Source organism: Talpa europaea (genome assembly GCF_964194135.1).
Source record: "Talpa europaea genome assembly, chromosome: 3".
Lineage (NCBI taxonomy): Eukaryota > Metazoa > Chordata > Mammalia > Eulipotyphla > Talpidae > Talpa > Talpa europaea.
Genome location: NC_140069.1, coordinates 81,836,737 through 81,854,409, shown reverse-complemented (window position 1 = coordinate 81,854,409; position 17,673 = coordinate 81,836,737). Strand labels below are relative to the sequence as shown.

The following is a 17,673-nucleotide window of genomic DNA, read 5'->3' as shown; positions in this document are numbered from 1 at the left end:
TCATCTCCTTAAATAATGACATCCTAGTTATAGTAAGATCATCTGTTCAGAAGCATACTGCTTCTATGCCACAAAAGGTCTTTGGGTGGTCGAAATAGGTGCTGCAAATGCAGGCTTCTATTTTTCACATTTAGCAGAACCCTGTTGTTAAGATAGTACAGATTTGTTCTTATATTAACACGCAATTTCACCTCCTTTGGTAGTGTGGCTTCCAAATCTGCAGTAGATTAATAGCAGCAAATTAGAAGAGATAGGAAAGCTTCTATAGGAAACATAATGATAGCAGTGAGAAATGACAGCTGACAACTTATCTACAGATGAGAAAACAGAAAATCTATAAAACACACAGCCTTAAAAAGCATTAGCAGACTAGGACCCGCTAGCGGCAGTGTGATCGGTAAATGACAAGGCAACCGCTCTGTAAGGGCATCGCTGTATAATAGAGCAGAGTGCAGTAATTGATGTGCCACATGATGACCTTCTGCCATCACGAAGAAGGACAGAACCCTGAGTACTTTACAAAACTTACCTTTCTGGAATTTTTCTTTCCCTGTTAAATTGCGATTTTACTATATTCTCAGATCTTAAAAATTAGAAAATGATCAGGTAAATGCATTTAAAGGATTGTTTAAATGCAGTCTTTAAAGAGATTAATTTGTTGATAACACTATGAGAGAGATAAACACATATGAGGTATCTAATAAAGGTCACATAGATGTGAATACTGACAATATAACTTTCTTCTGAAAGATTTCAGAGAAGAGACAGAATTAAGATTTAAATCTAGCTGGGATTTACAGGATCTCATACTCAGCAGCTCGTTTATTGTCATGACCCTGTGCTTGTTGTTGGTGATGCAGAAAAAGGGGCTGGAAGGTGTTCTCTGGACTTTTCCGTAGAGAAGGCACTGTGTATGTGCCTGTGCACATGTACATGCCATTAAAAATAATCAGTGTGTTAATTGTGAAGTTAAATGCCGTAGACTCATTAGCAATGCACCAGCATAATCCTTTCAAAATTTATTTACTAAAAACACCAAATTTGCTTTTGTTTTTAAGTAATTGTAAATAAGCACACAAATGCACACCCTCATATTTTTGTCACACTATTGCTCTCCTAGGGAGAAAAATTCAAATGGACTATTAATAAAAGAAGATAGGATGCTATTTAGCTAGCATGAGGTCCCAAATTACTTAAATAAGTTAGCCATCACCGTCTGTTACTTGGTTTTTGTCTCTCTGCAGCCATATAATACACAGTTGTTGAAGTGGACTGTGTAATTTCTTTACCTTGTGATCAAAATGCGGAGAGAAGTTTTGCGAACAGATTTTGGTAGCATGGTAATAAGAGACATCAGAGCTGTATTTAGGGAGGGTGAAATAATTACCCTGTCCATGTGTCCACATACCCTTTTTCTTTTCTTAAGAATAGAAAAAACGTGTAATTTTTCCTTAAAAAAAATCTGTTATTTATGACTACCTGTCTTCAGGAGTTTTTAATCTTTGCAAATCCAGCTACGCTTGCTGTTTGAAGGTGATGTTTTCACCCCCTGTGGGTTGGACTTCTGGTTTAATTGTTTTTCCCATTAATGGTGATGGATTTGCACGGATTTAGTCTCACACTGGTTTCCAGTTTCATTTGTGTCTAGTGGCACGTGTTTGCAGAGGTAATGGATCCGCAGCCATAGACCGTTGTAAAGTCATGCGATACAGACAGGCCAGACCCTGTGACCTCAGCTCGATTGGCATGGCTCTGTACACATGTATATTTCAGAGCTTATTGGGTCTTAAGACTGTGGATTTTTAAGATTGTTTACATTTGATTTTCAAGACTTGCTCTTAAGAAAATAAAATATGCTTCGAGCTTGCTGTATGTGAATGCTCCCTAGACATGTATGAGTGCAACATGTGTTAACTGTTAGTAACAGCCTTTGTGGGTGTTGGGCCTTACCCTATCAGCATTATGTATGAAGCTCACGTTTAGAGCAAGAACTTGTAACTTCCAGTTCTCGGTGTTGTTTGCTGGTTTTGAACGAAAGCAGGGCGTAAATACTGTCCAAATAGCGTCTGTTGAAAGGCTATTTGTTCAAGTAACAAATATGAAAGGTAAAGGTAGAGGGCACTTCTTTACAATATTGTGTGGGTGCCCATAATTTAAAATGATGCTACAGAAAGGAAGTATTATTTTCACAAACAAAACATCGTGGCTTAGTCATTTTCCATTTCTAGATGATGAACATGTCATACATCTGTATCATGTTTTTTTTCCAAAGTGAATGGCATACTACACTTAAAGTGAAGCAGGCTCTACTGTGGTGTTGCCAAGGTAACTGACCAGCGAGTATGTAGTTCAGCAGATTGCAGAAAGGCAATTGAGTACACATGAATAAAGAAATGTGCATGTCATCTTAAAGCCCAGGAGGGCTATGGTAGATTGTGGTTTGGCTCTGTAGATCCCAGAAATGTTTTTCATGAAAGCAGAAATTGAGATGTTCTATGCTAGTCCTTGAAGTGAGGTAATATGGAGTGGCAGGTACTCTTTTATGGTTCCAGTTTCGGCCCTGCCAAGGGCTATAAAGAAAATAGAATCATTTCAATATTATTTAATTTGAGCAACCTTTCTGTTTTGCTTTATAGGCAAGCTTTTACCACCTTACTGTAGAAAAAAACTAAGAAAGAGTTACAGTTGTCATGTAAAGAAGCATGGTAATCCATATACTGCTATACACATGGGTGTTAATTCAAATTGCAAAACTGAAATTTAAACTAAATATTATATATCTTAAGTCCACAAATGTGAAACCTGTTTTTAGCGCTACCTGCTTTGTATTGGAAAATATTTGTCCTTTTGATAAATTATTTGAATATGCCAGATATTCTTTTAGGTGCTGAGGAAGTAACAAAGGTAAGATATTCAGTGCTGAACTTCAAGGTGTTTTTAATCTCAAGAGAATAAATTAGATAAACTCAGAAGAGGGTCTTTTAAATTAGTCAAACTATTCCTGTACTTTGGATGTAGAGTTGTGATCTAAAATTTAAACACCTTTATGTATAGAAAGAAGTAGCAGCTCAGCAGTAGTTCAAAACTCTCCAAAATTTGACTCTTCTTTGCCTCCAGTTTTTCTCCCCATATCATAAATAAACCCCAGAATCTAGCATCACTGCCTGCTTCCCTTCCTGAACGGGTCCCACAGTTTCCCATAGTTATATCTTAATCATGTTTTTACTACTGAATTGTGAAAGTTTCCTGTCTCTGACAGAATCCTTCTGGTACTTTAAGAGCCATTTTGAATTCTACTTTTTGATATACATTTTTTTAAAATCTCTCCAACTTTAATTGCTTCATAACACTTTCCAGGTATTGCCAGAGCAGTTTAAATATCTGAATAACAACTAAATAGGTGGGTGTTGGCCTCCCTAACCAGATGGTGAATTCATGAATGGCAGGGACCAGATCGCCTCCTTCTTCACTTTCCCACAGCACCTACCATTCATGGGATGTTGTGGAATCCAATGGGGGGGAAAATATGAAATTCTCATCTTCACTGTTTTGCTATGGTTCATTCTTTCTCATTTTTAAAATAGGATCATTTTACAGGTGAGTACATAAATTGTTCTTGGGGAAAAGTAGGGTGCTGTAAATGCCATGGGAAAATGGGTAGGAAAGAACTAGTCTCTACACACCTGGTTTAAACCTAACTTGCAACTTCCTTCCTTCTGTTATATACCTTTTGAAGTTGTGTTCTTAGTAGTAAAGCTATGGGTACATGAAGCTACAAGCCAAATATTTTAGTTCAGTTCCCTGTTTTTGGCAGCCATCCATGGAAGCGCAAGGACAAGTTTTCACAGATTAAGAAACATTTTGTGGGAGTTCCTATTTTTATGCCAAAAAACTTATGTCAATAATCTTGCTATGTGGAACTTTTAGTTAGTTGTGAACCTGGAGTAAGCAGTCTTGGAGTTCTTCAGGTTAATTACTACATTTATAAATTCATCAATGACTAAGAGAAAGAACTGGCCTGATAGAGTTTATCTTTTGAAAATTACAGCCAGTAGCCAAGGAGGAAGATAAAAACCCAAAAGAGTTTCTAAATGTGACCAGTGCAATGATGGTAACGTGTTGGTGGAGATGATGAGGAAAAACAGTAGGTGAAAATTAACCAAACACATTTGTCCGTTTTAACATACTCATATCCTATATATCTTAAATAGTAAATCATGAAATCTGCCCCATTTCACTTAAAGAAAGTGTGCTTAATTGTATTATGGAATTGTTGTTGGTTATTATATTCTCTTACAGCATAAGAGAATAGTTTATATTACATGAATTATGTAGTGTCAATATCAGGAAAAAATGGATTGAATAATTTCTGGAATAATTTCTAGAATATGAGGGGTAATACTCTTAGAAAAAGAATCCAATGCATTTTATTTGTGTATATTTTTCATGGTATTACAAGGTATTATATGCTTTGGTATTATATGGCATTATATGCTTTGTCCAGCAGACAACTAATACAGTGTAGATTCTTGGCATCTAAAATTAACTATATGCTTTGCTTTGAAAAAGAAAAAAAATAGCAATTATGTAGTTGGTTAGTTCTCATGAAATATTGCTCTAGCGATTTAAATAAAAAGATACTAATAAAAGATATTATGGGTGTCTTCATTATGCAGTAGCAATTTAAAATATTGAGTGTGCCTAATTTTGTTTAGTTTATATTTGAAAAGTCTCTGAACACAGCAAGTTAAGAGACTGTTGCATGTTTTGTCCTAAAGTCCCTTCCCTTTAAAACAAACTTATTAACAGTATCTTGCATGTGCTTCAGTTTTCCCAGAAAATTCTGCCTAGTGAAACCTTTATTTTGAAAGTTGAATTATCAAGAATATGTTTCATTATTTTTCTCTGTCTCCTTTATTTTCAGTATACACTATTTTCTCAAAGGTGCACTCTGATCGGAATGTATACCCGTCTGCAGGTGTCCTCTTTGTTCATGTTTTGGAAAGGGAGTATTTTAAGGGGGAGTTTCCACCTTACCCAAAACCTGGTATGTTCTTGATGGGAAAAAACAAATCGTCAATTTGCTGATCTTTACTTTCTGTTCTTTCTGTGTGTTCGTTATCTAGATGATATGTGATCAAATATTATTGACACTATTAGAAATGGTCTGATTATGTGATAAATTAATTGTTGTAGGATAGCTCTCATTTTAAAATTAGAAAATTTAATTAAGAAGGAAATAATTCATTTTTGAATTTTAAAGAAAGCATTTTTCTAGTTTCCCAGCCTTAATTTCTGTGCTTCTGACAAATGACCTACCTATATTCACACAGAAATAATTACAGCTATACAATTAGGATTGTCTGTATTAAGGCATTCCAGCACAGTACACTGATTTTTTTAAAACTATACATATGTTGTAGAAGAGAATTAAATGATATTGAAAAAGATCCCAAAAAAGCTTTTAAAACATGAGATAATTTTATAAAGCTTTATATAATGGAGATTTATTTTTTCCTTCAAAGATGAATTTTTGAGATGTATTACAGATATATAGTTAACTGTGTTTTCAACAGCATTCAAGGAAAAAAGATCTTTCCATCATTTGTTTAATAATATTTTCTTATGATGTGTTCTGTATTTGCAGAACTGTTCCAACATTTGAGATGAAAACATGGAGTTTTTAAAAGCATAGTTTCTGGAGTCTGTCAATGTTAAATTCTAATTTCCCTACTTAATATGACCGTGGAGAAGTTAATGTGAAAATATTACATATTCTGCTAGTGGAGTTAGGGCTAATAATTGCACTTCTTTCATAGTATGTTTGAAAGTCAGATGAAATAATGACTACAGGGCACATAACACAGGGCCAGATCCATGCTAATAAATGATGATATTAATATTTGATATTATTAATAAATTGATTACGATAGTTGCTTTAGATATGTGACATTTTGCAGCTCATCTTTTAATGTTTTTAAAATTACATAATTTTTGTTTTGTTGATACTTTCATAATGTTGAGGTATCCCTTAAGATTAGTTTTATAGGGCCTCCCCTGGTGGCGCAGCGATTGAGCGCTGGGTTGTGAGGCTGCCCGCAGCCTCCGCAGCGCTGGTTCATTCCCCGACCACCAGCAAGGGTCCCACCCCCCCCCCCAAAAAAAAATAAGATTAGTTTTATAACATTCAACTTCATAAAGAAAAGCTTCTGGAGAGAATGAGTACAAAAACATGATGAGGGGATTTCCTTGAAAACTAGTTGTCTCATTGGCAGAACTTTCCCACTCCCATGTTACCAAAAAAGGAAAGAAAAGAAAATTTCCAAAAAAAATTTGTATGTCTACTTTCTTTGTTGCATCAGAGTTCTATACAACCCAAAAAATAATCAAGAAAATTTTTTCTTCATGAGGCCCTCATCTAAATTCCCAGATGGATTTTTTTCTTTTTTGGTGTGTATTTATTTTGCTACAAATGTAAGAGAAAAATCTTGTTCAGAAATATTTTGATTGAAACTACCAAAGCAATGTGTGAAAATAACTATCTTGTACCTTAATCCTGTGTTTTTCATCTAGGTGAAATTAGTAATGATCCCATAACATTTAACACAAATTTAATGGGTTACCCAGACCGACCTGGCTGGCTTCGATATATCCAAAGAACACCATATAGTGATGGAGTCCTATATGGCTCTCCAACTGCTGAAAATGTGGGGAAACCAACAATCATTGAGGTAATTTTAGAAAGCAGAATTGTATTTTTATAATTTGAGTTTCAAATGCTGAAGTTAAGGTGACGTGCATGACTATGGTTTTCAGCATTTTATGTATGAAAACATACCAGATGATATTTGAAAATTTACCATTCCTGTCTGTTCATCTACAACTTTTTTTGCCTCTGCTTTAATATAAAAATGGTAGCCTAAATTTCTAAATTCATGAGGAAAATTAAGAGACATTTAAAATAAATAGATTACTATAATATGAATTTAAGAAAAAAACACAAACCCAAAACACTTATTTGCTGCACATTTTAATTTGAAATTCCATGTTCATTAAAATATAGTCATTAAGAAAGCATCTTATGAGCCCTTACCATGTGCTAAGCATTATGATAGGTGCTGGTGATAGAAAGATGAATAACAGGTGCGCCCTGTCATGTGTTACAGTCTAGGATTGAAACACTGGAATGGAAACTCAATTTATCCAATAACTTATAATAAGAAGGTGGTGTTTCATGAAGAGTTGTAAGAAGGTAAATAGGAATTCACTTTATAAAATAGAAAGAAGGCAATCTTTAGCAGAGGAAAGAGTACATCAAAATCTTGGAGTTATAAACAAAACCACATGGTCTCCTAAAACTGCAAGTGTGATTAGAGTGCAAGATGCACCCCAGAAAGAAAATGATGGGGCCAGCGGTGTTGATGTTGCTAGGGACAGATCTTTGAGGGTTCTGTAAACATGCTATATGTTTATTTTGGAAGTGATGGTAATATTATAATTCATCAGAATTTCACCAGTATCTAAAGTCACATCTGGTGGGCCTCCCCGGTGGCGCAGTGGTTGAGCGCTGGGTTGCAAAGCTGCCCGAAGCCTCTGCAGTGCCGGTTCGATCCCCGGCTGCTCCCCGGACACCGGAGGAGGGTCCCACATGGCGCGCAGACCTCTCCTGCCACCCGCCCGCTGCTCCCCTCAGCAGTGTACTTCGGTCCTTCTGCCTGCTCTGCTCCCCGCTCTGGCTCTGGTGAATTCTCTCACCCTCCCGCGCTTCTGACTGTACCCAGTGCTTGTATGTATCAATCAATCAATCAATTAATAAATAAATCTTTAAAAAAAATAAAGTCACATCTGGAAGGTAATAGAAATTAAAGCAACAATAAAACAGTGATGACACTGAATCTTTAATGGAAATTAATATCCTTAAAAAAATGAATGGATATAACAGTGTTTTGCTCTTTGCTATACCCAATAAATACATTATAATGACAATTGCTATAGTTCAGACCTCCCTAAGGCCTTTAGAATCTTAGACTATGGGGACTACACCTGAGGGAGTGGGGGGAGTATTGTTTAAAAATGAAGAATGATGTAAAAAATAAATTAATTAATAAAAAAAAGAATCTTAGACTATAATGTAAGTGTTCAGTTCCATAGTGTTACTGGCCAGGGCAGCAGTATAGGAATTATTAGTTGAATTGCTGGGAGCTTGTAGGTCCCAGGTGGCATGTTTTCTACCAGATATAAATGCTCAGAGGATTACATGCTTTGAGTTTTTTTCCAAAGTTTTAATCAATTATGGATTGTAGATATGAGCTTCCATGAGGGGAAGTTCAGAACTTCCCATGAGGGAAGTTTTCTTCATTTCAGTTGGAGTTTGTATTAATATGTGTTTTCAGTCATTTCTATCAAAAGATCTACTTCCTTAAGGCAAGGTAGATAAAGAAGTATTGTAGATAAGAGAAAGTTATTTTGATTTATTGTCAAAATAATTTCAAAAATATGCAGTAATGTTATAGAAGAAATATATAAATGTAATTTACATTTCTAGGTTAAAGGAGAAAAATAGCAGTATCATCTTGATAGGCACAGAGAAAGCATTTAATAAAATTCAACACCTTTTCTTGATAAGAAAAAAATAACTCTTAGGAAAGTTCCTTAACCTGATAGATTATTTACCAAAAGTAATATCAAACATCATTCTTTCATAAAAACACTAAACACTATAGGAATTACACTTAAGCTTAGAAACAAGAATAACACCATCCCATCACATCTATTACAGAATATACTAGATGCCCTACCCAGTACAATGAAGGGGAAAATTTTTTTTCTATAGAATTTGAAAGAAAGAAATCAAATAGTCAATGAAATAAAGGACCCATAGACCATTCAAAATCTTAAGAAAATCTAGCAGTAAGCTAAAGGATCACTATAAAAAAGTAGCTATATTTCTATACATGAATAACAATCATTAAGAAAATACATATTTAAAAAAACACCATTTTTAGATAGTAACAAAAATTATGGGCTACTTGCAATAAATCTAACAGAAGGAATGCTAGACCCTTGTGGGGAAAATTATACAACTATTGATATTAAAGGATACCTACATAAATAAAAAGATAGGCCATTTGGGGCTCAGTGTTATATAGGCATCACTTTCCCCCTAATTGATCTATAGGCTCATTTCCTATAGGCAACTACAATAAAAATTGCAGGAGGTTTTTTCATGGAACTTGGCAAGCAAATTCTAGAATTTATAAGGAATAAAATGGCCAAGAATAATTAAGAAACTCTTTAAAAAAGAATAAAAAATAGGGGGGAAGGGTGAGATTTCTTTTCCTCTCAGATATCAAGAATTATTAAAAATCTGTAAAAATTATTATAAGGTTGTATCAACCTAAGGATAGACAAATTAACCTATAAATCTAATAGACATCCCAGAAATAGATCCATGTATAAGGAACAGTGAGATATATTTAATGAAATGGTATCATGGGTCTTTGGGAAAGGAATGTCTGTATGTTGACTAATGTTCAGGTAATTGATTTTCCATGTGGCAAACATAAAATTAGATTATTGTTTTATACCAAATGTAAAACTCAAATCTAGATAAAGAATTTAAGTGTAAAAAGTGAAATTTTAAGCTCTGATGTGAAAATGTAGAAGAATATCTTTCTTACTCTGGATTAGGAAGGATTTCTTAAATAAGACCTAAATGTTTCTATTTGAGAACAAAGATTGATAAATATTTGTGAACTTCTGCTTATCAAAAGATTATTTGATAATCATTAAAAAATAAGACAAGCCACAAACTAAAAGAAAATATTGTAAGTATATACAACTGACTCATGGTAACTACCCAAAATAGAAAAATGCATCCTCTAACTTAATGAGAAGACATGAATGACATTACACTAAAGAGGAGACACAAATGCCAATTAAATAAAGATGCTGACTCTCATCAGTGATGAGGAATATTCAATATTACAATGAAAATTTTACTCTTAGTAAAATCCCTTGCAGGTAGATGTGGGATTGGTATAACCATTTGGAGAGCAGTAGTGAATATTTCACACTGATGAGTATCACTGTACCTTTGATCTAGCATATGTACCATTTCTAGGTATATACCCACAAGAAACACTGGAAAATGTCCACCATGAGGACTAAGCAATATAGTTTACATATACATGCATTTATAATAAAGCTATATTTAAAACAAATGGGGGGCTTCTCTGGTGGTGCAAGGGGTTAAGCACCACACTCTGAAGCTATCTGCAGCCGCTGCAACACAAGTTCGATCCCCAGCCGGCCAGGAAGGTACCCACATGGAGCAGCAGACCTCTCCTGTCTTGCCTGCTGCTCCCCTCAGCAGTGTATCTCAGTCTGCCTGTTCTGTTCCCCACTCTGTCTCTGGTGAATCCTCTTACCCCCTACACCTCTGTCTTATACCCCAGTTCTTGTATAAATAAATAAATAAATAGATAGATAGATAATTAATTAAATAAATAAATCTTTTAAAAAAATGAAACAAAGTAAAGATAAACTCAACATTCAAGGTGGCTGCTTCTGGCTAGAGAGAGGCCAGGACCATGTGTTGAGCCAGAAATCAGTGCTTCATTATGCTTATTTGCCTTACTACTAACATATTACATGATGACTATGTACCAAATAATATGCTAAAAAGACAATGAAGATAATAATGAAAATTTAGCACATCTTTTGACTGATACATATAGTGATTTATCTGTAAATAATCTTTTATATTCATCTATAATATATTGACAGTATATAAAAATATTCATATAGTCAAAAGTGTTTTGCATATTTTTAATATTTAATCATGTGAATCTACTGATTATTTTGAGTAGATATTTATTAAACTTCTGAGATAAATCAGCCATTGTTCTAGAAACAGGATCAAAATGCACATATAATACATACACTTTCCCCTCTGCTGTGATGGGCTTCATATCATCATGTTATGTGAAATTTGATTGAAAATATTATAGTATCTAAAAACCTCATTAGAAATGATAGTTATTGCTGTTAAAATTAAACATTAAATATAAATTCAGATAAGAGAATTTTTCTTCTTAATTTATGAAGGTTCTTTAATCCCTTCAGTAGTCTGTGATTTAAGAGAAAAACTTACTAGAATTTATGAAATTTATGGTAGTGAAATTTGTGGTAATTGTAGGATGACTAGCCGTAAAAATCATGCCACTCATTTGAAAATATCTGTTCTTTCCGAGTTTTAGCTTTTAAGTTTTATAACAAATAGTAGAAGGTTTATACTTTTCCATTAAAAATATGATTAAGTTTACATGGGGTAAACTATTAAAATAATAACAACTCCCAAATAATTTTTTCTTTTTAAAATTTATTCTTTTAAAGCAATAGTTGTGAGTTTATTTTAATACTAGTTTTAATTTTAGTGTTCACTGTGAAACTGATTGATCATGTGTCCCAACAGCAGCAAGGAAATCATTAAGTGTGACAGAAATTTGGCAAATTGTGGGGAGAGAACTTCTCTTAACTTTGTGAAATAGTATTCCTTTTAGAAATATGCCCTTTAAATTTTGTTGAAAGTTTGGAATAGTTAACTGCAAAATTTAGATTTTTATTGTTCCCTCAAATATCTCTGATGAGTGAAATTTATTTCACTTAAAACTCAGAGTTGATGCCTAAGAATCCATGACATTTGCTTTTAAATGCACAAGTTAATGCTTTTTAGTTTGAGTCAGTTTTGTCCTACTCTTTTATCTCAGTGTCAACTACAGATGCAATTTCTGCCAGAAGGCTAGTGCTGGGATTCTAAGACTTTTGCACAATCATTTGGGTTTTTTGAGGTACTGCAGACCTGTCTGAATGATTTAATATCTGTTATAAAGTAAATTATTCTTGATTTTTGAAGGCATATCCTGTTGTTGGCCTCTGTTGGCTTTGTTTGTTGTTTGCAGTGTCTGTTTCTCAGTTGACTTTGATGTAAGTTCATTGACTCTGCAAATGTTTACTAATATTTGACTCTATAAAGGAATTGATTTGTGCTTTTGAGCATGTGCCATCAGCTTTATAGACTATGATCCTTACCACTTTGCTCATGTTGTGAGTGAGATTTGTGACGTTTTTTGGCTGGTGTGTGTGCAGTGTAGTGCTAAATGCAAACAACATAGAGATGTGCTGTTTTAAAGTGCTTTCCAATATAATCCTTAAGCTCCATTTTAAGAGTACAAAATGTATTGTTTTATTGGGTTTTTTTGAAATCTTAGAATGGCACCAGTAAGTAGTTCGTAATGGTTAATCCCATTTACTAATGATGCATCTGCTCTGCTAGTAGCACTTAATGGACTTGTATAAATGGGTTTTTCTGATTTTAAATTTTTGTTTTAGCATGTTAAATAGACCTGACTAATTATTTATTTTCTCATATTATTGCTAAAAGCTCTGAGTTCTTATTGCCCAGAGAAGGAATATTTTGTGGGTATATAAACAAATAATGAAAATGGAAAGGACAACAATTTGTTTTCATTTTGTCCTTAATTAATTTTGTTTTCCAAATAACATTTTACATCTTTAACATGATTTTCTTTTTCTAATAGATAACTGCCTACAATAGACGTACCTTTGAGACTGCAAGGCATAATTTGATAATTAATATAATGTCAGCAGAAGGTAGGTATGGAAAAATAGGTGCTGATCATTTCCTTACTTACAGGAAGTATTATCTTATGTTTTATAACTATGTAAAGTATTGTTAAGGATTTTAAAGCACGATGTACCTAATATAACTAATGGAATAGTAAATGTGCAAAAGAAAGTTTAAGAAATATTTAATTTATTATAAAATATCCTGAGGTTTTATGATGCTGAAAGTCTCAGGCTAGGCTGCTAAGGAGAAAGGCTACTTATTTCTCCAGGACTTGGTTTCCTCATCTGTAAAATGGGACTAAGAATATAATTTCTATTGTAAGTCTGGGGTAAGTATTCCATGAATCAAAGCTTCAAGTGATCTTAACACAGAGTTGAGCCCAGACAGCATGATTGGTAGTTATTAGCTAATTGTGTTTTTTTAATTTAAGACATATCATAGATAGTATGTGTGTGAATGACTTCTACAACTTAGATGACAGAAATAAACTGTAATTTGAGTCATCATCTCCTTATTAAATAGCTAATCATGTATCCATAATTGCTGGAGTCCATCAGCATTACATATGCTCAAATTTTAAGTGATTCCCAAGGATGTGGAAGGCTTAGTGACAAAGGAAATATTCCAAGAATTACACTCTTAAATATTTCCACTTTATTTTGACAAATGCACACTGCTATAAACAGCAGTTAAATTTATAAATCCTGGGATACTCCTGTCTATACCAGGTACTATTTATTGAGGGTAACAGGATAAGAACTGATACAGCATCCTTTTTTGCCTCTGAAAACAGCAAAAATAATTGTGTATCCTAGATAAGAGAATTATTACTTCTGATTTCTAATACAATTTTAAAAACAAATGAGCATGCATAAGATATTTTATCAGAACCTAATAATTTGTAATTCATGATAATTCAGTAAAGGCTGGGCTAAAAATTGCCATCATACTATGTAAAAAAAGGTAATTTTATAGAATTGATAATATAATACATAAGTGGGAAAATTGCATGAAGATTTTCAGCCTTCTTATGTGAGTTTTCCCTCTCAGGTATTTTAGCCATATCGGTTGCAGAAAACAAATGTGCTAGTTTAAAATATAAATTGAAAAGCAAATCAAAATTTCCAATTCTGTGGGCCTGGACAGAGGACTCCCTGTCCACTTTTCCAATGACCAAGCACTTTTGGTAGTTGTTAGTTTTTGGATGAGGACTCCAGTTGTCACAGGATGCCTCCAACCAGCCTACACTGCCTTATAGAATTGGAATACTCTTAGTGAATCACAAAAACTACAAAGCTCTCTTTTTCCCTGGGAGTCATCAATAATAGTTATGTGGTTACATTACACTGGGCTTGGACCACTAGTTCACCATTGTGCTCCCAGAGTGATTCAGAGCTCCTTGTCAGGAATGGAAGGCCCTATAAACTGAAAGGAAGCCTGTTCTGGAATTTGAACTTCCTCCTTCTCAAGTCTGGTCTCAGCCCTGTGAGTACACAAGGCAACCTAATATATGCAGGACTGAAAGTTGACTTTTAGTGACTGTTTTCCTAAGTTAGGAGTTTTGAAGGTTTTCTGGTGAGGAAGGAAGTATAGATGGGTGTTGGAAGCCTCCACTATTAACTTCAGCCATAGGTGCTCCATTACCTTTTATATACAATTCGGTGGCCCCAAACTGAAAACCTCTGAACGAAATGGCATGTTTGTCCTTGCCGATTTAGACAGAATGTATATAGGCACCAATGTATATACCTCTGAGCATGGCCTACACTCAAGCATTTTCCCAGAAAAGATTAGGAAAAGAAATAACAAGAGTTGGAGATCAGGGTAATCATACTCAGCCTGACTCCCTGGCCAGCTGTGCTCCTGCTCAGAGAGACCTAATGGGAAATTAGTCATGTAGAATCACACAGCATGCAGCTCAAGGAGAGTACATAGAGTGATTCTCTAAATTAGGTTTAGTGCCTCTGAGGCTTGCCACCAATCTGTTGGCCTACTGTTCCCTTGGCCGCTGTGATGTCCAAATATAGCAGGCATGGGATTTCCCCAAAGTTAGAAAGCTGCTGTGACTCATCTTTGGGAGGCCTGGCAGCAGCACTTGGCCCAGCAGACAGCAGGCAGCTACAAGCCCGGGGCCTCTGTGGGGTGTGGCGGCAACGGGTCTCAGAAAGGGAGCCACCGACTAGGGTCACAGGGATTAGGAAAAGCCAAATAAGAGTTCTCCAAAAAGTACCCTGATATTGATAACAATAAAAAAAAAAAGTCTTGCATGTTCTTTTAGGGAAGTATTTATAAAAATTCTGAATGAAATTAATAGAGGATAAACTTATAACATTTCAAAAACTGTAATTGGTATTATTTATAAATATTGTTTATTGCCAAGAAACTGTTCATCATGACATATTTCCGTGTGACTATTTCAAGCTATAGGAGAAAATGTAGTATGATTAAGCTACTGTTTATCTGTATAAAACAGGAAATGTATATGTATAAAACTGGAAACTTATCTCCATGAAAGAGAATAACATATTTTTGAAGATTACAGATGGTTTATACATCAAACAAATATAACAAAGTCATAAGCAAAATAAATGGCAGTATAGGAAATGACTAAAGAAACTTCTGTGATTAAGGCCTTGAAAAACTCTTTCTCTAGAAAGAGACTCATTGCAATCTAGAAAACAGTTGAAAACTCTAAAGTTGGAATATTTTTCCTGACTTCATCTCTGATATCAACTATCCTTTAATATTAAAGAAAATGAAATCATATAAAATGAAATCATCAGGATTTCAGTTATTAGTTTTAGGATTTTTATTTTTTGAAATAAAAATAAGAGTGGGATGCTCTACAGATACATGAGTTTTAATGAAATAAGTCAGGGGATATAACTACTGTAATTACAATTTGGAACTGTAAATCTGTGTGTAGTCCAGAAACATTTTCTTTCCTCTTAAGGAATGAAGTGAGGTAATTAGTTTGTTTAGAATCTTATAATAATTACTAGAGTTTAATATACTTAAGTTCTTCCTTTATGCTGGGAGAGCCTTTGAGGGCTGTGCAGAGTCTGTATTAGCTTAGGTACAAATCATATGAGGTAAACTCAAGTTGTGGTGAATTCCTGACTCTCTCAAAAATCACCTTCCTCATCTGAAAGCATGGAAAGAAATACAAATACCTGCTTATCCTCTGCCTGTGAGATTTAAACATTATAATTCATCTCAGTCCTGTAGCTTGACCAGCCTCATAGGAAATAGTCAAAAATGTAGTCTTTATGATTACAGAAATAATATTAAGGCAGTAAAAAGTGTATGTATGTGTATGTATATAAATTATTATAAACTAGTCTGTATTGCTAGAACAATCAGAATATAGGAGATGATTATACTTCAAGTGTAATACGTGAGAAAGTGGAATAAATTTTGTTTCTTATCACACTACCTAAATGTGATGATGTATTTGAAAAAAAAATTTTGATTTTAATACATTGCAATACAAAATACTATTTCTATGTTATGAGTTCTGTGTAGTTCTATATCCTCCATGTATTGTTCTGGAAACACTTCTTTCTACTGGAAACATTGTCCATGGGAAGAGGCTGGCATGTCACTAGCAAGTTAAGGTAGACTTAGTATTTTTTTTACTTTTTATAATTATAATATTATAATCTTATAATTATAAATTGCCCTACTGGATTTGATTACATTGTAGATGAATTTCTATATCAAATGTATATTTTTAGTTATGTTCTCTGTTTTACAGAAAGTCTGTTAAGTCGGTATTAGAATCATTCTTCAAGGCTTGGATTATGGCAGAAATCAACAAATCTTTACTTTCATTTTACCTTTATAAAGGCTACTTCATTAAAGATATGCATACCCTTTTCTACCAAAACTAGACTTCCCGTTACCGTATCAAGCAGAATTCTTCATTAAAAATATGAATGTGGAAGAAATGTTGGCTAGTGAGGTTCTCGGAGACTTTCTTGGGGCGGTGAAAAATGTGTGGCAGCCAGAGCGTCTGAACGCCATCAATATCACATCAGCCCTGGACAGGGGCGGCCGGGTTCCACTTCCCATTAATGACATGAAAGAGGGGTAAGCAAACCTTTATCTCATTGCCTTTAAATGTGGATTTTTAAATATGGTGATGGCATCAAACTTATTGTGGATGGAAGATGGCCTATTGCATTTTTCTTTTTAATAAGAAATAGGTATTATAAAGATATGAAAATACGAGCAATTTTCTATATTGACAAAGAGCTTATGTTAATGGTGCTTTATATCTGATGTTCCATGTCCTATGAAATATAATTGTAGATCAGGATCAGCATCACAAATTACAGCACTAAGTCTTTTGTACCTTCCATAGAGAAGCTGATTATTTAGTGCCCTGAATTTCAAAGGAAATTGATGCCCTAGTTATCAGCTACAGAAGGACGTGCAGACTGCTGTAACTTTATTCTCGGAAAGTATTTCTTAGCCTTTAAGATTCTTTCCACCACATGTCAGTGATTGATGACTGGGATGGATTTGAAAGCCATTCCTAAGACCTGGCCTTGTCAGTCACAAGCTGGGTGACAGTAGATAAAACGCTGCCCTCCTCTGTGCCCCGACTTCTTGCTCTGCTCATTGGGGGTACACTTTCCCTCAGGGCGGTCATCAGGATTAAACACACTGCACTTGAAGGTATTTGTGTGTTCTCAGTGCTTACAAATACGGAGTTTGACTTACACTCTTGAGAGGTTAAGACACCCTCCTTCTGCCTGTAAATTGAAAGTTTCAAATGTCAGTGTTGGGCCAAACTTTAATATGTAATTTCTGATCCGTACATTGAGGCAGATTTGCCTTCTTTTTTTCTTACCAATCCTATAAACCTGAAAGATATGGAATAAATCACATTTTGTGCAGTTTATTCCGTTTCCAACTCTTCCTTTATCCATATTTCTGGTAACACTTTTTCTATAGATGATATCTGGAATTAACTAGAAGATGTGGATTAATAAGAATTAAATTTAAGGACAGCT

At 34.4% G+C, this 17,673-nt stretch overlaps 1 protein-coding gene across 4 annotated transcripts in view; it reads left to right on the top strand.

Annotated features, from left to right (window-relative positions):
• SGCE (sarcoglycan epsilon) overlaps nucleotides 1–17,673 on the top strand; it is a gene marked incomplete at both ends in the record, with an annotated part of 68,035 nt that overhangs the window by 20,590 nt on the left and 29,772 nt on the right. For all 4 annotated transcript variants that reach the window (XM_084229670.1, XM_084229671.1, XM_084229673.1 and 1 more), the window contains 4 exons: nucleotides 4,925–5,047; nucleotides 6,574–6,731; nucleotides 12,603–12,675; nucleotides 16,546–16,744. In XM_084229670.1, the coding sequence (XP_084085796.1) occupies nucleotides 4,925–5,047; nucleotides 6,574–6,731; nucleotides 12,603–12,675; nucleotides 16,546–16,744 (553 nt within the window). The remainder of the gene's footprint in view (nucleotides 1–4,924; nucleotides 5,048–6,573; nucleotides 6,732–12,602; nucleotides 12,676–16,545; nucleotides 16,745–17,673) is intronic.